The 25,908-nt window shown below is 45.2% G+C and overlaps 1 protein-coding gene across 1 annotated transcript; it reads left to right on the top strand.

Moving 5' to 3' along the window:
- Nucleotides 1-468: 468 nt before the first annotated feature.
- On the top strand, nt 469-15,798 carry LOC135888173 (L-amino-acid oxidase-like). The gene is made up of 7 exons (XM_065415988.1): nt 469-499; nt 3,110-3,333; nt 4,377-4,483; nt 5,105-5,306; nt 8,600-8,653; nt 14,097-14,227; nt 14,985-15,798. Exons 1-7 carry the CDS (start codon nt 487-489, stop codon nt 15,796-15,798), a joined length of 1,545 nt encoding a protein of 514 aa, XP_065272060.1. The 5' UTR covers nt 469-486.
- The last annotated feature ends 10,110 nt before the right edge of the window (nt 15,799-25,908 follow it).

Genomic DNA, 25,908 nt, shown 5'->3' with positions numbered 1-25,908 from the left:
AACAAGCCTGAGAATGACTCCGTTGCCTAGTGGTTAAAGCGTTGCCGTGGGAAACCCAGCATCCAGTCCCTCTGTGCCAATGACTTTTTAAATTATTTTTTTTCCACAGGGGAACAGATTCAACAGGAGAGAGGATATGGGCTCATGAGGATATGGCGGGGAATGTGGGGTGGTTTCCAGGAAAGAATAGGAGGCTGCCAGATTCAGCAGGGTGTGGAGGAAGATAGATGGGACAGCGTCTACTAGCACCACAATTTGTTCCCACGTCCCATGTGCCTGGATGGAGCTGACTCAACTCAGAGTAACCTGCAGGCTATGAGCACATCACAGGAGGAGGTCCTATAAAACCATCTGACAGTCATCTCCCAGTTTCACTAGATACAGAGTCAGCAGTTAGGATATCAGATAGGATATTTATCAGTTGGTCTATATAAAAGGTGGGTATAAAATAAGAGCGCAACTGGATGACTCCACCCACCATCTGAAATGGACAGGTTCTGTGAGTGAAACTTTTCTTTGAGCGTTTTCAGAGCGATGGGATATATTGTTCCTTTGGGCACATCTTACTGTATCAATGGGCTTTCGTGTTTCACATCTTTCTCTCTCTCTCTCTCTCTTATTGTCTTTCTCTTTTTGTCTTTTTCTTCCTCACTTTCAATTGACTTTCTCCTGGAATCCTCAACACCTCTTTAAGTGTGAATTTAGGAGGAAACAAACACCAGTGTGGTATTTTCAGTTGCAGTTGGCCTCAGTGACACAGTAAATCAATTTGACTGTGGGACGCAGGTATAGCAGCTCTGCACTTTCCATGGCTGTGGCTCAGTGATTAGATTCAGTTTAAATGTTAAGAGAGCAAATTGTATGTTCACCAAGTGAAGGGACACCAGTGTTGTAAGTCAGTGCTGAACATATTTATTTCAATACACCAGAAAAGCCTTTGAGATTTTAAATACATTTACTCAAAAATCAAAGTACTGATGCTGCTGAAGTTCTTGCGGGGGTTCTTAGGAACTGTTCCCTTGAGTTACCATGGCAAGGGGGCTCCCAACTGCAGTCTGTTTTTCCTCACAGTATATGTTAGATGCCATGTTTATTTCTTGTCCAATGTCCATTTGGAAATGTGGATGGAAGAGAAATGAAGATGTTATTATTATTATTTATTTATTTGTAGTTCCAACACTGTCATTAAAAATACATTACATGGGTGTTTATGGCTGTGGTGACCCTGTACCATTTTTGGTTTCATGGGATAGTAATTTAGAACATAAGAACATAAGAACGGCCATACTGGGTCAGACCAATGTTCCATCTAGCCCAGTATCCTGTCTTCCGACAGTGGCCAACGCCAGGTCCCCCAGAAGGAATGAACAGAACAGGTAATCATCAAGTGATCCATTCCCTGTCACTCATTCCCAGCTTCTGGCAAACAGAGGCCAGAAGGACACCATCCCTGCCCATCCTGGCTAATAGCCATTAATGGACCTATCCTCCATGAATTTATCTAGTTCTTTTTTGAACCCTGTTATAGTCTTGGCCTTCACAACATCCTCTGGCAAAGAGTTCCACAGGTTGACTGTGCGTTGTATGAAGAAATTCTTCCTTTTGTTTGTTTTAAACCTGCTGCTTATTAATTTCATTTGGTGACTCCTAGTTCTTGTCTTATTAAAAGGAGTAACAGGATTTGTGACAGGATGTAGCCCTGTGTCCACACCGTCCACACTATGGTAATAATTTTTGTACCAAGTATGTTTTGTAAGGTATCAATTGAAAACTAATAATCTGATGATTAATATTGTCCTGATAACATACGTGTGGCAACATTGTCATGCAGTTATACGATTCCACTGTATTAACTCATGTCGCAAACTGAGGTTGGCAAACAGCTCTGTCTGAAACAGAGGCTTGTGTGCACTGCTTAATTTGCATTGAAGCAGTCAACAGAGTCATCAAGCAGGAAAGGGAGATAAAGGAAGCTCAAAAGGGTGAGAAAAAAGCAGCAGGGAACATCCTTCCATGTAGACCTTTCGTCTCCTGGTGGGGCTGGACACCATTAGAAACTCAATATAGGGGTTTGGTTAGGTCCAAGAGTGCTGGTGGATGCTCAGGATGGAGTTATAGGCCATATTAATATATCCTTTCATCTGCTTTTGCTGAGCAGAGTCACCATTGCTGTGAAATGTGGGACCTCCATGCCTTTGTCACCTTCAGTTTAGACCAGTCAGAAAATGATACTAGTGGAAAATTTGGGTGCTCACTTGGAAGGAGCTTTCCATTGAGAACACCATAATAATCTTGCTTTGAAAGCTGCACTGGCCACGTGTGAACTTCCAGACAGAATTCTGAGTGTTGATTTGAATTTTAAAGCTGTAAGGGGTTAAGGGACTGGGGATCTCAAGCACCACATATTTCTTTGTGTGATCCTTCTGTAACTACACTCCACAGGACACAGAGCTCCTTCGTGGTCATCGAGAGGGGGAATCACAGCTTTCCATTTTGAAAAACAAAAAACTTATCTTGAATTAGGGAAAGCAAAAGCAGAACTGAGGTTTTTTTAATGGCATAAAGCAGAGACTCTGGTTAGGTTCCTCAATTCACCTCATGAAGTTAAATCTTGAAGACCTTGTTCAGTCACATTGTCCACGGTAGATGAATTTCTCCTGCACCATTCCCTCAGATCATGGCTGGCTCCCAAAATCATCACATCCCTGTGGTATGCACAGATCTAAGTGAATCTGTGGGGCCCAGGACCCTCAATGGTAGACTGGGTGGTGGGCCACGTGTGGTACCAGCCACTGACAGAAGACAGGATACTGGGCTAGAGGGACTATTGGTCTGACCCAGTATGGCCGTTCTTATATTTTACAGTTTATAAGAATGCATGAACTGTGAGAGGATTTGAGAACTGACTTCCCTTCTCTGGGTTTATACGCTGATTGTATTGGATTGTAATAACATTCCTGGTTTGTTAATATAACAGAGCTCTGCATTTGAGGTTGTTAGCCTCTTCCTAGAGATGAGGAGTAGCATGCCAGTGATGTTACTGAGCTGCATGGTCTCAGAGAGTGAATTTGCTTCAACATGGGTGTTTTCTTGGCATCTCTGTTTCTAGTATTTCTTCAGCTCTTCCTCCTTGTAGCAGCCCTGAGCTCGGAGGGTCTTCCTCGCAAACTGAAGGAGTGGGAAAAATGCTTTATTGACTCTGACTATGAAGAACTGGTGGATATTGCCAAAAATGGGTTGGAAAAATCGTGTCGTTCAAAGAAGGTGGTGATTGTTGGGGCAGGAATCAGTGGACTCACTGCTGCCAAACTGCTGAAAGATGCTGGTTGCGAGGTAATTATAATGACCAAGAGGAGCCAAAGACAGGCCAGGGAGGCAGTGCTCCTCTGAAATAGTCTTATCATTCCTTTTTGATAGAGTAAACAATGCTGAAGAACAAATCGATGAGAACTTAAGTAAACTGGGTGAATTGCGAAAGAGAGAAAGAAAGAGAAGGAAAGAAATCTATTATTTTGATTTCCAGGCAACATGTTCATTGCCTTGAAGTTAAGGTTATTAGTGAAATAATAGCATAGCTGTACGAAAAATAATGCTGCAGCTAAAAAAATTCTAATCTCTACCTTTTATGGAAATGGTGATTAGTTAAGTAAATGTTCCAAAAGATTCAAATGCCCTAACAGTTCACATAATTCTGACAAAATTCTCTACCTGTGAAAACTGATATTAACTATCCCATAACAACTTAAACTTTCGCTCTTACTCATTTGTTTGTTTGTTTCTGTTTTGTTTTGTTTTGTTTTGTTTTTCCATAGAAAGAGCTACTGTCTTGGGCCATGGAAAAGACCAAAATCCATTATCCCTTTAGATTGCCTAAACATCCTCTACTCCCCCTTCTCAAAATCACCCAAGAACTACAGCCCCTGAGTCTGGAAAAGTCAACAGAGATAACTTATGTATTTATATTTGAAGTGCTTAGTTGATGTTGTTGGTTTAAAACCTCCCTCACTGAAAATCTGGTATTAATAATGAATGGAAAAATCACTATTACTATGAAAACTTCCATACTGGAATGTGTTCCTTGAGTACCCAATGCAGGAATACAGCTCGATTCTGGAAACATGCTTGAGCACATGCTTAACTTTAAGCCTATGTTTAAGTCTTATGAAGTTGAAATTCAAGTTGAGCATATGCGTACCTGCTTTCCTGAATCAAGGCCTGTATGCTTACATATCATCTGAAATTACTTTAATAAAACATTAATGTTCTTTCTTTGATGGCCATTTACAAAAGAAACGATGTGGGATAAATCAAGCCCTACCTACAGCCACTAGGTACCAGCAAGGGATTGAAAATCATGACCTGCGTTTTGCCACTAGGTCCTGATTCTGGAAGCCAGCAACCGTGTGGGAGGACGTATCTTGACCTATCGAGAAAAAGATTGGTACCTGGAGCTGGGAGCCATGCGTTTGCCGAGAGACCATAGGTAATACACAGTCCTCACCTGCCAACCTTGTTCAGAACCATAGAAGCCCCGTTTTAAAGACTTTTGTGATAATTCCAAGAAAAAAAATCTTTGAAGGCTTAAATTTGAGTAGGTTAAAATCTCCCCTTGCTTCCTTATGTGGATTAATTGCATTGCATCAAATAGTCAGTCTGTGTGTAGGGACTGAAATCTCTATGGAGCTGTAACTCTTCCTGCATAGATGGGATGGGACTGGGTGGGCGGGCGGAAGTGCAGAGTGGGTTGAGTTATGACAATCTACTCCACCAGCCAAAATGTCAAATGGCATTTTTTCAAAAGTTAATTGTTTAGTGTATTTTTTTGTTTCAGTTTTAGCAAAATGTTTCATGACACATTTAACTAAAATTTTTATTATTAACATATTTATAATTGTTATTGAAATAGTTATTCACATTTTTCATCTACTGCAAAACAAGGTTGAATGTGGATTTGGTAGAATATGGATTTGGGGTCATATGACACACAAATAATGTCATTTACCTAGGTAGGATTGGGCCATTCATGCTCGGGACCATATCCGAGCATATAACATTCTTTCTTATTTCGGAATTTTTCTCTTTTTACTCCTTCTCTTTTCTTTAGGATTGTGCGTGAATTTATTACCAAATTCAAACTTAAACTGAACCCATTCTATAATACTAATGACAATGCCTGGTATTTGGCTAACAACGTCAGGGCAAGATCTGGAGCTGTTGACCGAAATCCTAATATCTTGCAATACCCTCTGCTTCCCACAGAGAGGGGGAAATCTGCCAGTGAACTTTATGACCAGACACTGGATAAGGTATGTGTGTTGTGGAATGGACTCATGTACTGTAGAAAGATCTTCATTTCAAAGTTAGATTTTGATCCTAAACCCTGTCTCATCCACACACAAAACCATCTCGCTCAACTTAAGTGGTCCTTTCAACCCAGGCTAGCTGGCATGGCTTGAGGGCACAGGCACCGGCTTTCTCCTTTCCCTGGGCATGCTCAAACCCAGCTCAACCCCTTCCCCCAAGGTCCCACTCCTGCTCCACCACAGGCCCCACCCCAGCCCACCTCTTCCTGCCCCCACTCCATCCCCACCCCACCTCTTCTGCACCTCTTCCCACCCAGTTCCGGCCCCTCTCCCAAGCGTGTCCTGTCCCCACTCTTCCCCCTCTCTCCCAGCCCCTCCTGCATGCCGTGGAACAGCTGACCACAGCAGGCCGGAGGCACTGGGAGGGAGTGGGAGGAGTTGATCAGCTGGACCGGAGGTGCTGGGGTGTAGGTGGTGCAGCTGACTGCCGGTGGGTGCTAAGCACCCGCTAATTTTTTTACTGGGTGCTCCAGAGCTGGAGCACCCACAGAGTCGGTGCCTATGGCTGAGGGTATGAGTTGGAGCTAAGAGTCTGTGTTCACTTGAGCTAGTAGGCAACTCAGTGTGTGCAGTGAAGATGCAAGCTAAAACCCTTGAGTTCTGATAGTCCTCCAATGCCTTCCCACAATCACCATCCCCAGGTCAGTAGCGTAGCTGGGGGGGAGCAGGGAGAGCAGCCGCTCCCCCTGAGCACATTCTCCAAAAGTGGCACCTTAGGTGCCGACTCCCTGGGTGCTCCGGGGCTGGAGCACCCATAGGGAAAATTTGGTGGGTGCAAAGCACCCACCGGCAGCTCCCCGCCCTGCCCCCCCAGCCCCAGCTCACCTCCGCTCCGCCTCTGCCTCCTCCCCTGAATGCTCTGCCCTTCTCTGCTTCTCCGCCCCTCCCCCCTGGCTTCCCGCGAATCAGCTGTTCACGCAGGAAGCCTGGGAGGGCAGAGAAGCAAGCGGTGGCTTCGCGCTCAGGCCCAGGGAGGCAGAGTGGAGGTGAGCTGGGGCGGGAAGCGGTTCCCCTGTGCGCCCCCCCGGGTTACCTGCTGCAGGCAGCCCCTCCCGCCCCAGCTCACCTCCGCTCCGCCTCCACCTCTGAACGCACCGCAGCCCCGCTCTGCTTCTCCGCCCCTCCCCAGCTTCCCGCGAATCAGCTGTTCGCAGGCAAGCCTGGGAGGGCAGAGAAGCAGTGCGGCGGCTTTGTGCTCAGGCCCAGGGAGAAGGCGGAGGCGGAGGCAGAGCGGAGGTGAACTGGGGCAGGGAGCAGTTCCCCTGCGCTCCTCCCCCCCCCCGGTTACCTGCTGCTGCGTGGGCGGCCCTCCTCGCACCCTCCTGCCCCAGCTCATCTCCGCTCTGTCTCCTCCACCCCTGAGCGCGCTGCTGCTCCCCCCTCCCTCCCAGGCTTGCCACGCGAAAGCCTGGGAGAGAGGGGGGGTGTAGGGAAATGCGGCACGCCCCAGGAGGAGGTGGGGCTGGGGATTTGGGGAAGGGGTTGGAATGGCGCCTTTTTTTATGTGTTCACTCCCCCTGATGTTAGAACCTGGCTACGCCACTGCCCCGGGAGCCCAGAAATACAAACAGGTTTGGGGAAAGAATCATAGAGTGGCTCAGCTTACTATGGCACAGAGAACCATGGAAAATGGCCCCAGAAGTCCTACCAATATACACATGGGTGAATGCGTCACCAGAGAGGGCCCAGTATCTCAACTGAGAGGAACAGACCCCTATTCAAAACCCCACTGCTGATCAGATAGAGGGAAGACTTGCACTAGAGGTTTCCCACATTCTCGGTGAGTACCCAAACCCCTGGGAAAAGCTATGAGGCTGGTGCTGTTGATTTCAAGACACGCCTTAGGCTCCTGACTCCAGGAGAGGCTTCACAGCTGAGATCCCCAAGCAGAGATAGGCGTCGAACTCCCTGGGAGGGGTAGGGATTAGGACACACCCCTCTCTTCGACATCTCCCGTTGGCCAGTGTAGCTGGCTCAGCCTGCTGCCTTTTGTGGATCCCATTCTTAGGTGCCTAACCTTTCTTCCTCCCTTCATTGTGTAGGGAGCCTGAGAATGTGACTGTGTGAATCCCAGTGATTTTCTAGGCACCTAAAAGTTAGGTGTCGAGAAACGGAGCACTGCAATGTCTATATCCATTTGTGAATCTAGCCTCTTGTGATATTTCCAGAAGCTCAATGGGATTTCAATGGGATTAAAGACACTTAGGTGCTTTTTGAAAATGCCAGTAGATGCCTATCTGCCTATTTAAACAACTAAATACATTTGAAAAATTTGGTTCTCTTTTAACCTTTAGGCTATGTCTACAGGATGGATCTTACAGCAGCACGGCTGTACCACTGCAGCTGCGCTGCTGTAAGGTCTCCCGTGTAGCTGCTCTATGCCGGCAGGAGAGAGCTCTCCCATCGGCATAATGAAACCACCCCCAGTGAGCTCTCCCACTGACATAGCGCTGTCCACACCAGTGCTTTTGTTGGTGAAACTTTTATCGGTCAGGAGGGGTGTTTTTTCACACCACTGACAGACAAAAGTTTGACCAGCAAAAGTGCTACTGTAGACATTGCAATAAACTATTGATTTTATTGTTCAAAAAGTCTGAGCGAAACTTGAGTCAGCTGGAGAACTGCAGGAAAGGAAAACAAAAATTTCCCCTCCTTATCCCTGTTCATAGGCACCGACTCAGTGGGTGCTCCAGGGCTGGAGCACCCAAGTAGAAAAATTAGCGGGTGCTTAGCATAGCACCAGCAGGCAGCTCCCCCCTCCCCACAGTGCCTCCTGCCCACTGGCAGCCCCACTGATCAAGTCCTCCCCCTCCCTCCCAGCGCCTCCCACCTGCCTTGAACAGTTGTTCTGCAGCATCCAGGAGGCTCCTGGAGGGAGGGGGAGGAGTGGTGACAGGGCGCATTCAGGGAAGGGGGCGGAAAGAGGTGGGGCAGGGGTGGGAACAGGCGGAGCAGTGGCAGGGGCTTGGGGGAAGGGGTGGAGTGGAGGCAAGGCCTGGGGCGGGGGGGGGGGCAAGCACCCCCCAGCTAGAGGAGAAGTCTGCGCCTATGTCCCCATTAAAAAGATCTTGTTAACAGCTCTTTCACCTGAGCAGTCATTTCATGTCCTGCCTCCTTGGGCATATGCACTAGGATACCATCCGTAAGTACATGATTGCAAACAGGGAAAATAACCAATCTGCAAAGGTAGAGCTGTGATTGTGAAACTAGTGACTGTTTTCTTTGTTGCTCCCCAGGTGACAACAGACTGCAGAGCTTTGAAAGAGAAATATGACTCATTTTCCATCAAGGTAATTGAAGATGGCATTCCAGTATCTTGTGCCTGATTTCCTAAAGCTTTCCTCACACCAGCTAATGCAACTCCTTGTGGGACAGATTGTGCCATGTTCACACAGTCCATGGTAGGAGGTATTACATCTGAATCCTCCTACACCTCCTGGCTATGTGGCGGAAAAACACTTGCCTCATGGGGCCTTGCATACGTTCCCCTGTGGTCCTCCGGGTTCTGCTTTGTGGAAGGGGGAGGGCAGGGCCTCTCCCTACCCAAGACATCGGTCTGTAGAAAGCAAACGGTCTCTGTGCTCCCCTCTGCCCTGTATTTGTGTAGTGAAGACAGGACCCTCCTCCATTCCTATGTAACCCACTTGGCATCTCTTCTTCTCACCCTGGGTCTCTGAGTGGCATCCAGCTATGTGTCCTCATCTCATCCATGGTTATTTCAATGAGATATCTTTCCTCTGTGTACCTGCCCACCATTATTTTTACTCCGTACGACAGTTGCTCTCAACCTTTCCAGACTACTGTGCCCCTTTCAGGAGTCTGATTTTCTTGCATGCCCCAAGTTTCACCTCACTAAAAACCACTTGCTTACAAAATCAGATCTAAAAATACAAAAGTGTCACAGCACATTATTACTGGAAAATTGCTGACTTTCTCATTGTTACTATTTGATTATAAAACGAATTAACTGGAATATAAATATTGTACTTACATTGCAGTCTGTAGTATATAGAGCACTATAAACAAGTCATTTTCTGTATGAAATTTTAGTTTGCACTGACTTCACTAGTTTACCACCAGCTTCGGGCTGCATTCCCAGGCAACCAGACTGCAAGCAGACCTGGTCCCAGCGTGCCGGGGGCTGATACCAGCCTCACAGTGTCCACGGGCACTCTTAACAGTTTCATGCCCTCTTGAAGAGGTGCCCGTGGACAGTGTGAGGCCGGTAGCGGCCCCCGGCGCACCGGGACCAGGTCTTCTTGGAGTCAGGTTGCTTGGGAATGCAGCCCAAAGCTGGTGGTAAACTCCATCTAAGGCTAAATACTGGCACGAGACCCATAGTCAACAAGTACTGTAAGTGATTTCACTAGTGCTTTTTATGTAGCCTGTTGTAAATATCTACATGAGTTGATGTACCCCCTTGGAGACCTCTGCGTTCCCCTAGGGATACGTGTACCCCTGGTTGAGAACCAGTGCTGTAGGAGGTGTGACCTGGACCACGGCTGTTTAATCAAAGGCAATAAAATCTTGCTATGGACACTCTGAATTAAATCATGCCCCACTGAAATCAATGACAAAGCTCCCGTTGATTTCAGTGGAGTCAGGATTTCACGTGGTGAATCAAAAGGGATGAGGGCCTGTGTCCTGAATGGGATCATCAGCTTTACTCCAGTGATTGGTTATGAGGAAGCTGACAAATCACACAGGAGGGTAGTTGTTTGGAATGGTGTTCCAGTCATAAGAACATAAGAACATAAGAAAGGCCGTACTGGGTCAGACCAAAGGTCCATCTAGCCCAGTATCTGTCTACCGACAGTGGCCAATGCCAGGTGCCCCAGGGGGAGTGAACCTAACAGGCAATGATCAAGTGATCTCTCTCCTGCCATCCATCTCCATCCTCTGACGAACAGAGGCTAGGGACACCATTCTTACCCATCCTGGCTAATAGCCATTTATGGACTTAGCCACCATGAATTTATCCAGTCCCCTTTTAAACATTGTTATAGTCCTAGCCTTCACAACCTCCTCAGGTAAGGAGTTCCACAAGTTGACTGTGCGCTGCGTGAAGAAGAACTTCCTTTTATTTGTTTTAAACCTGCTGCCTATTAATTTCTTTTGGTGACCCCTAGTTCTTGTATTATGGGAATAAGTAAATAACTTTTCCTTATCCACTTTCTCAACATCACTCATGATTTTATATACCTCTATCATGTCCCCCCTTAGTCTTCTCTTTTCCAAACTGAAGAGTCCTAGCCTCTTTAATCTTTCCTCATATGGGACCCTCTCTAAACCCTTAATCATTTTAGTTGCTCTTTTCTGAACCTTTTCTAGTGCTAGAATATCTTTTTTGAGGTGAGGAGACCACATCTGTACACAGTATTCGAGATGTGGGCGAACCATGGATTTATATAAGGGCAATAATATATTCTCAGTCTTATTCTCTATCCCCTTTTTAATGATTCCTAACATCCTGTTTGCTTTTTTGACCGCCTCTGCACACTGCGTGGACATCTTTAGAGAACTATCCACGATGACGCCAAGATCTTTTTCCTGACTCGTTGTAGCTAAATTAGCCCCCATCATGTTGTATGTATAGTTGGGGTTATTTTTTCCAATGTGCATTACTTTACATTTATCCACATTAAATTTCATTTGCCATTTTGTTGCCCAATCACTTAGTTTTGTGAGATCTTTTTGAAGTTCTTCACAATCTGCTTTGGTCTTAACTATCTTGAGTAGTTTAGTATCATCTGCAAACTTTGCCTTCTCACTGTTTACCCCTTTCTCCAGATCATTTATGAATAAATTGAATAGGATAGGTCCTAGGACTGACCCTTGGGGAACACCACTAGTTACCCCTCTCCATTCTGAGAATTTACCATTAATTCCTACCCTTTGTTCCCTGTCCTTTAACCAGTTCTCAATCCATGAAAGGACCTTCCCTTTTATCCCATGACAGCTTAATTTACGTAAGAGCCTTTGGTGAGGGACCTTGTCCAGTCACCCGGGACTCTAAGGCCTTCTCTACACTAACACTGGAAGTTGATCTAAGTTACACTAATTAAGTTCCGTAACTTAAGTCGACGTAAATGACATCGACTTCTATTGGATCTTTGCCACGCTATGTTGATGGGAGACACACTCCCATCAACGTAGCTTCCGCCTCTCGTTGAGGTGGAGTACTGAAGTCAATAGGAGAGCGCTCTCCCATTGACTTATCGTGTCTTCACCAGGCCCGCTAAATCGATGCCGTTGTATCAATGGCAGCAGCACCGATTTAGCGCGGTAGTGAAGACAAGGCTTAAGTCACTTTGTTTCTCCCTGCCTCCAGCTCGAGGAACTCTTTGTTGTGGTAGCTGGGTGGCAGATCCCTGACACCACCAGTCACTCAAGCTCTCTCCTCTGGGCTGTGCCCAGGGCCGGCTCCAGGCACCAGCCCACCAAGCTGGTGCTTGGGGCGGCACCTGGAGGGGGGCGGCGCGGCGCTCCGGCCCGAGAGCGGGGCCGCGACTGGGCTCGCCGCCCTCCCCCGGCGCTGCCTCTGGCCGCCGGGGAGAGCGGAGCCCCGGCGGGGCTCGCCGCCCTCCCCCCGGCGCTGCCTCTGGCCCCCAGGGAGAGTGGAGCCCCGGCGGGGTTCTCCGCCCTCCCCCCGGCGCAGCCTCTGGCTGCCGGGGAGAGTGGAGCCCCGGCGGGGCTCACCGCCTTCCCCCCGGCGCTCTGGCCCCCGGGGAGAGCGGAGCCCCGGCGGGGCTCGCCGCCCTCCCCCCGGCGCTGCCTCTGGCCCCCAGGGAGAGTGGAGCCCCGGCGGGGTTCTCCGCCCTCCCCCCAGCGCAGCCTCTGGCCGCCGGGGAGAGTGGAGCCCCGGCGGGGCTCACCGCCTTCCCCCCGGCGCTGCCTCTGGCCCCCAGGGAGAGTGGAGCCCCGGCGGGGTTCTCCGCCCTCCCCCCAGCGCAGCCTCTGGCCCCCGGGGAGAGCGGAGCCCCGGCGGGGCTCGCCGCCCTCCCCCCGGCGCTGCCTCTGGCCCCCAGGGAGAGTGGAGCCCCGGCGGGGTTCTCCGCCCTCCCCCCGGCGCAGCCTCTGGCTGCCAGGGAGAGTGGAGCCCCGGCAGGGCTCACCGCCTTCCCCCCGGCGCTCTGGCCCCCGGGGAGAGCGGAGCCCCGGCGGGGCTCGCCGCCCTCCCCTGGGGGGGGGGGCGGCGAGAGGCTTTTTTGCCTGGGGCGGCAAAAAAGCCAGAGCCGGCCCTGGCTGTGCCAGTCGTAGCTTTGCCTTGCAGGTGGTTAACAGTATGTGAACCCAATCCCCGAGACTCATTCCCCTGTGATATCCAGTCCCTGCCGCTGGCTACTCACAGAAATCCCAGATCCTCTGCAGTGTACCTCAGTTTACCAGTTTTACTTTAAACCACCACTCCTGTAAACCACATAGCCCTTGTGAGCACTTAGAACAGAACGAAAGGCTTGTTTCAGAAAGAATAAGTATTTAACTAGAATTGAGAGAAAGTGATAGAAGCAAATGGCTAGAACATAAAAGCATAAAACACAAAGCTGGGTGTACCCTTCTCAATAGTTACCTTTCCAATATACTAAAGTAGGCTTCCCCTGCAAAGCTCAGTCTGCTGCAAAGTTGGCTGGGTTCACCAGAACCAGCATCAAAATATTCATGAAAGGCCCCTGCTCCTTAAGGCAGTGGTCCCCAAACTTTTTATGTCATGCTCCCCCTTACCCATAATGTAATCGTCTGCACCCCCTCGGGAGCCAGGGCCGGGAGTGGGACCAGGGGCTGGGAGCTAGGGATCAGGGCCAGAGCTGTGACTGGGGCCAGGGCCAGGAGCGGAGCCACCGCCAGACCTGGGACCATGGTTGGGAGCTGAGCTGCAGCCGGGAGCCAGGCTGTGGTCTGTGGCTGAGGCCAGGGCTGGGCCGTGGTTGGGGGCCAGAAGCCAAAGCCAGGGCCTCAGCTGGGGTTAGGGCTGGGCTGGAGCAGAGATGGGGGCAGAGTGGGGCTGGGTGGTGTTCCTTCCCTGCCCCCAATGGGGGCTGGTCTGGGCCCTATCAAGCCCCCCTCTGGGCATGCCCCACAGTTTGGGGACCTCTGCCTTAAAGGGTTTCCTCAGTGAATGAATCCCGAATGCCTTCCCTGACACTTTATTTACACTGAAAGTCTTTTGCCTTGATTCTTAGCCAGGGCAATCTCCTGGCTGTTATAATGGTCTTTTTTGTTAATTTGTTCTGGGATGTGGCCAGGGTAGGGAAAAGAACCATGCATTACCTCCTGGCTGACTGGGGGAGGGGAACAAGTCCCTCTGCTTTGAATGAGTTGTCATTCAAAGCAGAGGGACACAGTACCCCTGGTGACTAATTTTTACCCCAAGTCCATCAAGCATACTTTCAGTATAAATACTTTATTCCTTAAATATTACCCATACATACATCCCACCATGATTATGAATCTTGACAAGTTGTGAGCTTTCTGCAGATACCTTACATGTTACTCTCCATAGATAAATAGCTTGTAAGATGTGTTTGGTGTAGTCAGTTTGTCAGGTCTGAGCTGAGAGATGTTTGCAAAGAACAGGGGACTGTTTGCCAAAGGGTCTCTGTGTCCCTATGGGTGTGACCTTTGGCTAACCCTTAAGGGTACTGAATAATTCCTATGTTCATCTCTTCAGCTGTCATGTTTCAATGTGGATATGATATGCATGCACTTTCTGCCCTTCTTCTCTTCCCCAACCAGGAATATTTGATTAAAGAAGGAAAATTAAGTAGAGGAGCCATTGACATGATTGGTGACTTGCTGAATATAGATGGTAGTTTCCACATATCTTTTCTGTACTCTGTCATGGACGATATTGCTTTCAAAGAAGGGTAAGAAGAAGAGTATCTTTAATTACTTGCTTTATATGGAGAAGAACATGTATCTATGGTAGGATCTGTCTATCTATCCATCCATCTTCTGATACAATGAGGTTGATAAGCAGATAGATGTATCTCGTCCATCTATCAGTGCGGCCAGTTACCTTCGTTCAAGTAGGCACCGATGGTCTGAACTGTCATAGAGGGCAGATGTTCACTACTATATTTCTCTAGCTATACAAGGCAGGGGACACTTTCACAAGGGATGAGTTGTACATTACTGAAAGTGTCTATCTATGGCTTCTAATGGGGAGAGTTCCTATGGAATTCAGTAATTAACTTCCGACTAAGAGTACCTGTAATAGTGATATTGGAACATCACTCTGTTGTATCAAGGGAACCCTTTGGTCAAATGACCCCAAATTAGGATTACTAATCCTACCCAGTCCCCATGAGGCAAACCTAATTCTAAGGCAATCTTAGTAATCATGCAGAATTTAGATCACGTCAAAGAGTGAAGCTTTAAACAGAAAGCTGGTCTTAGCCTTAACTACCACAGACCTGGCACTTGCCTATAATAAAAGAAGCCGGAATTGAAGTAGTCACTGGAGGAAGAGGGGATGGGGGGGGGGTAAATTATATCTTCAGCTAAGCAGCTCCTTACAGAGCCGCTTATTATTTTTGTGATATTTACGCAGAGAACTGTTGACAGAAGCGGTAATTCTTCTACCATCATCTCCACCCCCACCCCCCTGCTCCTTTCTTTCAGTTTTGATGAGATCACGGGGGGATTCGATCAGCTTCCAGAGGCTTTCTACAAGGGTATGCATAGGGATATTCTATTTCAGTCCACAGCAGTGAAGATACTACACGACAATGAAAAAGTGAGAGTTTTTTATCGCAGGCCACGCACATTGCTCCCGTCCTCAGTGACGGCTGACTATGTCCTTGTCGCAACCACAGCAAAAGCCACACGGCTCATTAAATTTTCTCCGCCTCTTTCCTCCAACAAGACCCATGCCCTGCGCTCCCTCCACTACTCAAAGGACGTGAAGATTTTTTTGGTCTGCAGGGAAAAGTTTTGGGAGAAGGATGGAATCTATAATGGGAGGTCAATCACTGATCGCCCATCCAGATTCATCTACTACCCCAGCCACAATTTCTCCAGTGGAGTGGGGGTGATCCTGGCTTCCTACACTTGGGATGATGATGCTGAATTCTTCGTTCCCCTTAGTGATGAAAAGTGTGTTGATGTGGTACTGGAGGACCTGGCAGAAATCCACCAAATGCCCAAGAATTATATCCAGAACGTCTGTGATAAACATGTGATCAAGAAATGGGGCCTGGACAAATATTCGATGGGAGCATATGTTTCATTAACCCCATATCAGTTTGTCGACTACTCCAAAGCTTTGTTTCAGAATGAAGGGCGGGTCTATTTTGCAGGAGAATACACCGCTCACCCTCATGCCTGGATCGAAACGGCTATGAAAGCTGCTGTGAGAGCAGCCAGGAACATCCATGGCACTATCAATGCATCACCTAGGTGGCAACAGAAAGAGCTGAAAGAAAATGAACTGTAATGGATTTATGAGTGTTTGGTGAAGGTACAAACACATGGGGATTCTGACTGCGGAATTAAAAATTGCGCTGCTAATCATCGAGCATCATTATTGTTGTGGCTGTGCTGGTGGTAGCGCCTAGGTGTCCCGCTGTGAGTGTCACTCCAAAAACACTGAACAAAAAAGAGAGTGCCTGCCTATGATGGGGTGTACAAACCCCACACTGGGCAACAAGGAGCTAAGGGATTATTTTGGGCTCAGCCAGCCCCGCCCTGCCACACCTGCAGCAAATGCTCCATCTGCTGGAGGCATTAAAAGGCAGGGAATTAGCTCATTTGGGTGGCAGAGCTGGAGGTGAGCCCACATCTCTAGCAGCACAGAGCAGAGGGAAGCCTAAGACTCTGACACAGGTGCCCAAAGCATGCCCCCATCGCCCTCCAGAGAATAGGGAGGACCTGCCCCAGAGACAACCAGAAAGGGAAGTATCCTGTGGACCTTGGACTTTGGTAACTCCCTTTATTTATTGTGGTTTGGGTTTCCCCACCAGGGGAAGGCCTTGAACTAAGCTGACCCCGGAGGGGTGGGAATGAGAGGAAGAGGCCCAGAGAGGACAGCCTTAAGCAGCCTTGGTTGTCAGGCTACTGGTATCCCAAATGGCCCTAGGTCAGAGTTGACTAGCCCAGGCTCCCCTCCCCACAACCCCCTTGGCAGTCTGGGGTTGTGACTATGACCAGTAGGCCACGCTCCCCAACCATACTCTGAATGAGGATCATTACACTCCCCCGCAGAGCTTACAATCTAATTATAAGACAAGCTTGATACAGACAGAAGTGGGGGTGGGGGGAGAGCACAATGAGACAATGAAACAATCCGGCCCTAGATTGTTACATTAGGTGAAGCCCAGAGGGGTGGTGCAGAAACTGCCTGAACCAGCAGCAGACTGCTATGCTCTGTTGTGCTGTGACCTCAGACTCTTTTGGCTGCTTCCCCAGTGCATTAACATTATCTCCGGCCTAGCCACACCGGGAAGTTAAGACAAAGTTACTGCAGGTATGATGTTAAAGCCCATTAATATGCATTAAACAACTGTGTGGACACTCTCATTCAGAAGTAAAGTAGCGTTAGTTCACTGTAGCTTAATCCGTTTTTGTTTTTACACATTTCGGAAGGCTACTAGGTATCACTGAGCACATTAACAAAGTTTTAGAGCATTTAGTATCAGTTGAGTTTATATATATATATATGGTAAGTATAGAGAAAAATCAAGAAAATTCAATACAGATATGCTCAAAGAATGTGGGACAGCCACATTTTATAAATCTAATTACATTCATTAATAATTGTTAATACCTAGCTCTAATGAAGTGGTTTTCATACATATATCTCAAAGCCGGTAAGTATTATTAACCACATGTTACAGATGGGGACACTGAGTTACTGGGATGTGAGGTGAGGGAGCCGGGAATAGAATCTAGTTCTTGTGAGTCATGATATCTGTCCACTAGGCTACAGTGCAAATGTTTACATCTTACTGAACTTTTTTCCTCTCTCTCTATACTTACCAAATAATTTCATTTAACCTTCTTTAAAAAGTCTGGCTCTCCATTCTCTGAGTCCTGTACTAATTGCTTTCTATGCTCCTGTTTCTGACTCACCTCTGAAATATGTATAACCTATTGTTCTTCTTAGGATGTTCTCCCCTTTTCCCCACACACTGAGGTCTAAATTTTTCCCTCATTCAACTGACAACTTGCATGACACTGATCAGATGCCATTCATGACATTAAAGAACTGGAGTACACTTGATCTAATTAAGCCAGCTGAAATTCATTACCAGCTATCTAGGCGCCCCCTTGCCCTCTGCCCTTGGGCTGTTCTTAACGCACAGTTCCCAACCATGTAACGCAGGCCCCCATCTATTGAAAGGCTGGATCTTGGGCTGAGTCTGAGGCCTGGTCTGCACTAGGAAATTGGGTCAGTATAACTACTTCGCTCAGGGGTGTGAAAAATCCACATCCCTGAGTGATGCAGTTAAACCGACCTAACCCCCAGTGTAGACAACTCTAGGTCAATTGAAGAATTCTCCCATCGACCTAGATGTGGATTACCTACTCCGATGGAAGAACCCTATTCATCAGCGTAAGTAGCATCTTCACTGAAGCACTGCAGCAACACAGCTGCATTGGTGTAGATAAGCCCTGAGTTTAGCTTGGAAGGGGATTAGGACAAGTGGCTTTTTGTCTCCCTCATCTGGGGGACCTCTCTCTGCCAGGCCAGTGATGGAGTGAACTAGAGGAGGATCACACCTGCTATGCCTTATCCCAGCTGGCAATGACTCACAGGGGCATTCAAAGACCTCTGCGTTGTAGAGATCATCCCCTTTTTGCCCAGCCATGCTGCTGCCAGTAGGGGGAGAAAAAGAGCTGAAGATTGTGCTTGAGTGTCTTAGAACTATGAGAGGGTTTCCTATGCAGGGGACGATTCTGTGGCCAGATCCACTGAGTTTATAGCCATTTTGTACAGCAGGACTGCCGAAAAGTAGCTGCAGCATGGCCATAAGTATTAACTTGGAACTCCAACAGAGCTTTTCATTGACACCTTGCATAAAGCAAAGTTGGGGCATCAAATTATAACTAGAGTTTGTCAACTCACCTTTTTTTCCATTGAAAAATGAGGTTTTTCTTAAGCCCGGCCACAGCTTCATCTTGGATTAGATGAGTGAGGGAAACACACAACATGTGCTGGAACCCTGATCATATTGCAACCCAAATACAAAAGAAGTATCAAGATGAAGTTATGGCCCCAATGATCCTAACATTTCTGAGCATGCGTATAAATTCAGCGGGACAAATTTATGTCTAAAGTTACTCACCTGAGTAAGTTTTTCCCTAAAGTTGCCATCACGTATACATACATGTATACTGGAATGGCCAGTCTTAATTTTTAGAATCCTTGCGGGCCTCCTCCTTCTGCACTCGAAGTGCCAGAGTGGGGAATCAGCCTTAACATGGTGGCAGAGCAGTGGAATCATTTTGAACCAGAGGCACAGACCTCAGGATTTTAAAAGGACAAATTTTTCCTTTTCGCAGACTGCAAAGTCAGGGAGGGTTTTTTCTTTTCTTTTCTTTTCTTTTCTTTTCTGCCTGAGGGGCAACAGGCATGCAAAGGGTTCAGCCTGCAAAGCAAGGGAATCCAACAAGCAGTTTATTTTATTTTTTTTCTAACTTGGTGGCAATGAAATAGCTAGGCTAGAGTAGGGCAACCCTGTGCCTGAGGTTGTGGTTGGGCACCGAAACCCTAGAGCAACCAGTCTTCCCAAAGCAGCACTCCATGGAGAAGACAGACCCAGATCAAGCCCAGACATCCAGCTCCATGACAGAAATGCAGGGAGGGGATGAGGGACCGGAGAGTTCCCTGGAGATCTTCCAGTTAGCAACAACTGACAATAGAACAGGGAACCAACTGAAGTCAGTGGAACTGTGCCTGCTTTGATCAGAGTTGAATTTAGTTCCTGGGGTTTTTACTCTTCAACTACTCTATTTATGAAGTAAATGCCAAGTAACATTTACTTCAATGGGACTAGTCATGTGAGTATTGTTAAACAAGCATTAACATCACCTCGCTGCAGGACTGTGCATGGATGCTCCTGAATTCCACCCATCTCCCAAGATCCGTGTGAATCTCCAGAGATCTGTGAATTGGACATGTCTATGTGTGGTTGGGTGAGAGCAGACCCCTCTACTGACTCTGAAAAGGAGGACCAGTACCACTCCCCTCTTTTGGTTCTCTGAACCCAGTCTGATCTCATGGCAGAAAAATGCAAAGGATCACAAGCAGAAACTTGCCGTGTTTCAAAACATGTGCATTGGGGGAGGGGGGACAGCTCAGGGCTACATTTCCTGCTGTAACTGCAACTTAATTAAAGACTTGGTAGAGTATTCCCCAAAGCCTGGTAAAGTTTAGATACATATTTCCCCTTAGATTGTTAATTTTGAGCTACTGGGGTGATGTAATGGTCCCAACCTTAACTCAAACTATTTAAATATTGTATTTTCTTCCACCAGTTATTGTTCCTTTTTCTTCAGTAAGGTTAGAGAGTCAGATTTAAAGTGTGTCATGCAATATTTTTGGTTACCAATTACAGACTGCAGTTCTTACAGACGGGATTTCAATTTGACATTTTCTAACCTATTTTTAAAAAATCATTAAGTTTTTTTTTGTGAGAGCAGGCATGAATATTTATGGTATTATTTATTTTTTCAGTATAAATGGAATACATGTCTTAAAGATTTTTAACTAATTTTCTCCCTTAGAATAATATTATTGCCCTATGCTAAAAGAATGCCATGTTAATTGGAGCGCTCATTACATGTGCCTATTATAAGACAGTATTTTCACATTTCTCCAACAGTAAATATAAAGGTGACAAAGAAGAGATTTATGTGGATTGCTTATTTATTTACTTGTTGCAACCATTTTCAGTTCATAAATGTGTGTTGGTTATGAATGACCATATGCCAGAATTATGGGGAGGCAAATACATTCTAAAAATATAATAGAATGCAGGACAATACAACAACCGTTTGCTTTAAAATAAATCGCAGCATTTTTCCAAAAGAGGTGAACATTCTCTCCTTTCTAGATTGCTTACACAACAAGATGGGATAGATGGAGGTAAGCAGTCACTGTCTTCTTATGTTTCTAGGCTATATGTGTTCAGATTTTCAAGGCTTTGGCAGTTGTTTTGTTCTTTTGAAGAGCACCATTCTTGTACAGAAAATTTCTCGCATCAAACTAGCAGAGGCGCAAGTATACAATTTTTTTTAATCAAAAGACATTTTCAAGTTATTATTTTCATGATGATTATGATGATGTAACATACACATAACCTCAGAGATAAACCCGTTATGTTTTTGAACATTCAATATTTTTAATTATATCATTAAAAAGAGAACTGGATAAATTCATGGAGGTTAAGTCCGTTAATGGCTATTAGCCAGGATGGGTAAGGAATGGTGTCCCTAGCCTCTGTTGGTCAGAGGGTGGAGATGGATGGCAGGAGAGAGATCACTTGATGATTACCTGTTAGGTTCACTCCCTCTGGAGCACCTGGTATTGGCCACTGTCGGTAGACAGGATACTGGACTAGATGGACCTTTGGACTGACCCAGTACGGCCGTTCTTATGTTCTAAAATTAGAAATGCTACATAGAATAAATTAATCATTATAATTATCATTAATTGTAGGAGCAACTGATTACATATAGGGTCTTAAAAGATATTAAATACATATATACTACTTTTTATGATAGCATATAATACATTTTAATTTCTCATTCATTTTAAATCTGGTCCTGATGAAGGGAACACAGTGGAATTTATATGCCTTACAATTCTGCTTCTTATAGTCAGTCTGTGCTATTAGTATCTGGCTGTGTTGAAGGAGGGGCACATGGTATGCCGTTCCAGCTCCCAAAAAGTGCCGGAATGGCATTCCACATGAGTTGAGCGTTGCTTCATTACTGTCTTGTCCAAAAACTCTCTCCTCATGTTTCTAATCCAAGTGGACTCCTGGCCTCACACCCCCATGTACTTTTTCCTCAGTCAATTGCCCTTCACGGGTATCTGTCAAAGCCTGGTCATTGTCCCTAAAATGGCAATAGGCTTCCAGTCTCTGGGGAACATTATTTCACTATGTAGATGTGGACCCAGATATTTCTCATGCTGACCATGGAGGGAGCAGAGTGCCTCATTCTAGCAGCCTTGTCTTCTAAGTAAAGTTAATGAATACAATTATTGCTATTGGTGGAAGTAGTCATTGTCATAGTATATGATGTTTACATATAAGGTGTGAGTGTGACACCTTGGTCTATTGAAGTCACTGACAAATCCCCCAATTGACATCAACAGGACCAGGATTTTATTCAAGGGAATTTTAGTGCCATTAAAAATCCCAAATACATAGAGATTAATTTTTATAATATCATATCATACATTTTCATTTCCTGTGCTTCTGAAACCTTGTGCAGTTGAAGGATCACACTGTTTTGTTTTGGGTGTTTTTTTAATGTACTGTACAATATGGTGTCTAACACCCAGTCTGGGATATCTGCTCTTCAAAGGAGGGACTGGCCAAGTCTCTGATCTTGCAAAGATTTACATTTATCCTTAATTCTGCACACTGGGAGTTGTCCCATTGAACTAAACGAGTCTACTCTCATCCATAAAATTATTCATGTGCCTGGGGCTTTTCAGGATTGAGGCCACAATACAGAAAACTACATTTAGTTAACTACCTCACAGTGGGCCTGTTGGGTATATTAAAACATGTTTTTAAATGACTTTGACTTTTGTGGATAGAAAGTGTTATAGATTTGCAAAATATTATGGGCCGAACTCCACTCTGACCTATACCCCAGTCACAAACTCTTCAGGCCAAAGGATCACATTTTCTTACATGTTTCTACAAGGGGGCCCCAGTCCTGATTGGGGCCTTTTGGTGCTACAATAATAAATAATAATAAAATTTCCCCATTTGCTGTGCTGGCAGTTTGTGTATGGTTGAATCCTGGGAAGTATTTGTTGCTGAACTTCAGATAGTCTTGGGTGGTTTTATGCTCTGTTGCCTGTGGGCACTGTTGCCTGTGGAATTGATGGGAAGAACATTTCCATGTCATTCTTTCTGTACTCCTGCTAGTGCTAAGTAAATAATGGCTGTTTGAGCTCAGGGGCTTAACCAAAACATTTTTAAAAAAATCCAATTCAATGCAAACCTAAATATGTTTTTCAATTTGGGGGGGGGGGGTCAAATCACAGATCTTGAAGAGAAAAGAATTTTGTGCCCAAATTTTTCATTTTCATTCAGGCATTTGGGGTGTTTTCACACCTTTTTGGTATTTCTTTTTAAACTTCCAAATTTCAATCAGAACACCATTTTGAATCAAAAAGTCTAAACAAAATGTTTTAAATTTTTTTCAATGAGAGATTTCAAAATGAACCAGTCAGAATGAAATGTTTCAAAATGGTCACAACAAAATGTTTTCATGCTTTCATATTTTTGTCCAGTTGAAATTTCAGACCTTCCAAAATGCATTTATCAGTGAAGACATTTAATAAAAAAATCACCCAGCTCTCTCTACTGCAGGGTTTTATCAGGCATGACATGGGTTAAATAAGTGGTTTGCTTGGCAGAAAGCTTTTGCTGCTCTGCCAGTTAACCCAGCAGGGACATTTCCTAGCATGATACAAGCCAGTGAGCCTGCCATAATTTCTCCAGTAGGAAGAGAAAATTTCTTTGTGATTTAGGCAGTTCATGTTTTAATTTTTATGGCTGCACTTTCTTTTCTTGTTGTAATGGACTTTTCCTGGGGTGCTAAGAGGAGTTTCTGTTTTATATACTGACAGGTTTCAGAGTAGCAGCCGTGTTAGTCTGTATCCACAAAAATAACAGGAGTACTTGTGGCACTAGGTGCCACAAGTACTCCTGTTGTTTTATATACAGCTAGTAGAATTATTCTGAGTGGAAATATTTTTGAGGTAAGAGGAGGTGGTTAAAATAACCATATAAAAATATATTTTTTTCTTTTTCGCTAAAAATTCAGTGGCATTTTAATTGAAATATTTATTGACATCTTTATCAAAAACATTGTACAACTATTTATCAAAACATTTTGTTGACATGATACTGGGTTTTAACAACACATCTGATAATGTTTCAATATGTAGTGAAATTTTTTTTGCAAAAATGGTAAAATTAAAATATTTCCACATAAATTTTCATGTTTTTGTCCTGCTCCAGCCTTATATTTTATTGTTTATTTATTTGTTTTCTTTATTTAATGGACCAAGCCTCACATTTGCAAATATTACCTCTGATTATAAGTGCATCAATTTTTGGGTGTCCGTGATGAGCCTGGATCTTTTGTATCTGCTGAGCACCCAACTCTCCAAAGTTCAGGTGCTTTTAAAGTGTCGCTATTTGAGCCCTTCTAAATTGAGACACTAAAAATTTGAGCTGGTGGAAAAAATTCTGTCAAAACTGTTTTTGACGGACAGTTGGGTTTTTGACTAAACAAATCTTTAGTGAAAAAAGTTTTGATTTGTTGTCAAAAAACTAAATACTTCAAAACCAAATATTACAAACAGAAAGCAAAATAGTTGAGATAACATCCGTTTTCAAGTCAAATATTTCTCTTTTTCACTGAAAATTTTCTGTATTCATATTTTCAAAGAAAAATCTAAATTATTTGTGGAAAATTTAGATGACTTGTTTTCCATTTTGGCCAAAATTTGCTGCAGAAAAAAACCCACATTTTTCAATCCATTCTACTAATGTCACTGTCAGTTTTGAAAATCTTGGCAGTTTGCTCATCAACTGGAAATGTTCATTGTGAGAATATTTTCACTGTATTTGCACCTTAAATATATATGTTGTCAAGGAAAATTCCCAGCAGTGACTATGATCCAGGAGCAAGATTTCCTATTTTTAGAATTGATTTATAAAAGGAATTGTAAGATGTTTGGGGCAAGGACTGTTTCTTATCAATGGGCATGTCTACACAGTCTGCGGCAGGAAGCCTCCCAGCCCGGATCAACAGACGCGGGCTGCTGGGGATTGTGCTCTCAAAATCGCTGTGTAGATGGTGCTTTGAAGTTGCGGCTCAGGCTGGGACTCAGACAAGGAAGCCCAGCCCCCCACCCAGGCTTCCGACCTCAAGCCAGCCCCAGCCCCAGCTGCAATGTCTTCACAGATATTTTTAGCATGGTAACATGAGCCCCGCGGGCCTAAGTCTGCCATCCTGGGCTAGGAGGCTCGCCGCCACAGGCTGCGTAGACGTATCCTGTATGTGCATTGCCTAGCACAAAAGGAACATGATTTTAGTTGGTTGTCTAGGTGCGATTATAAATAACTAAAAAAATAACTTGTAATTATTCTCATTATTATCTAATGTGACTCAGGTTGGGCTGCAGTCATTGGTCACTTTAGAAAATCTTTCCTTTGGGGCTGGTTCTCAGAGATTTTGAGCACTGGTATTCCCCAGTGATTTCAGTTGGACGTATAGATGCTTATAACATGGGAAAGTCAGGCTCAAAAGTGCCTCTGGCCTTATTTATAAATTGCACTGTTTTAACTTGAACTTGATTTAAAAGCAGGTTTGGTTGAACTGGGACAAAATGCCATGTGTACCACAGCTGGTCAGAAATGATCTGTTGAAACATTTTTTTTTCCCCAGTGGAAGATGGCTTTTTGACTGAAGGAAAATTCCCATTTTCATCTAAAGTATGCTGTACCCAGAGAAATTTCAATGAAATTTTTCAAGAAAAGCGGGAAAACAATCATTATCATCAATTTTTTATAGCAGAAAAAAATATATTCCCAACAGCCTACAGTCTGGAGACTCTTTGTTCGATTTAAACCAAGCTTATATTGCTTTAGTTATAGTTGATACCTTGCGGACTAAAGTTAAATTGACATAAAATTGTTTTAAATCAGATTAAAATTGTTCACACTGAGATTTACATCACTTTATCTAGATGATTGTAAAATCACACTTTTAGTTCAACCACGGCATTTAACTATAGAAAAGACCGGAAGCTAAATACCCTAATGCTGAGATTTCCAAAATTACATGTTATTTAAAAACCAAAGAAACTTTAGCCTCAGGCCTGGTCTACACTTAAAAGTTAGGTTGACATGGCTATGGATCTCAGGGGTGTGAAAAGTCCCCAACCCTGAGCGATATAACTATGCCAACCTCACCCACAGCACTGACACAGCTAGCCTGATGGAAGAATACTTCTGTCACCCTGCTACTATCGATCAGCGAGGTGGTTTCCTACACCATCGGAAAAACTCCTTCTGTAAGTGTAGACTGCATCAACACTACGAGACAATGCCGGCACAGCTACGTCTGCCTGTAGTGTAGACATACCCTAAAAAAATGCAACTTCCCGGGAAGTGAGAGAATTTTCATGTTAACCAAGATATTTGGCATTTCTTCCACCAAAGAGAGAAGCTGACTAGTGTATCAGACTCTGTCAGTGTTACCCCTACACACATGTGCATATTCCACACATTTTTTGTTCTAATCTCTCTTCTTGTGCCTTCAGGCCAAATCAAATGAAGGGGAA

This window comes from Emys orbicularis, chromosome 13 (genome assembly GCF_028017835.1).
Source record: "Emys orbicularis isolate rEmyOrb1 chromosome 13, rEmyOrb1.hap1, whole genome shotgun sequence".
Taxonomy (NCBI): Eukaryota; Metazoa; Chordata; order Testudines; family Emydidae; genus Emys; species Emys orbicularis.
The sequence above is the reverse complement of the archived record's forward strand: the minus strand, read 5'-3'. Positions and strand labels throughout refer to the sequence as shown.

What these genes read in the sequence shown, in the direction of transcription:
- LOC135888173 (XM_065415988.1), top strand. An exon ending in TGAAAGATGCTGGTTGCGAG is followed by an intron (nt 3,334 to 4,376) that starts GTAATTATAATG and finishes TTTTGCCACTAG; the next exon opens with GTCCTGATTCTGGAAGCCAG. An exon ending in ATGACCAGACACTGGATAAG is followed by an intron (nt 5,307 to 8,599) that starts GTATGTGTGTTG and finishes GTTGCTCCCCAG; the next exon opens with GTGACAACAGACTGCAGAGC.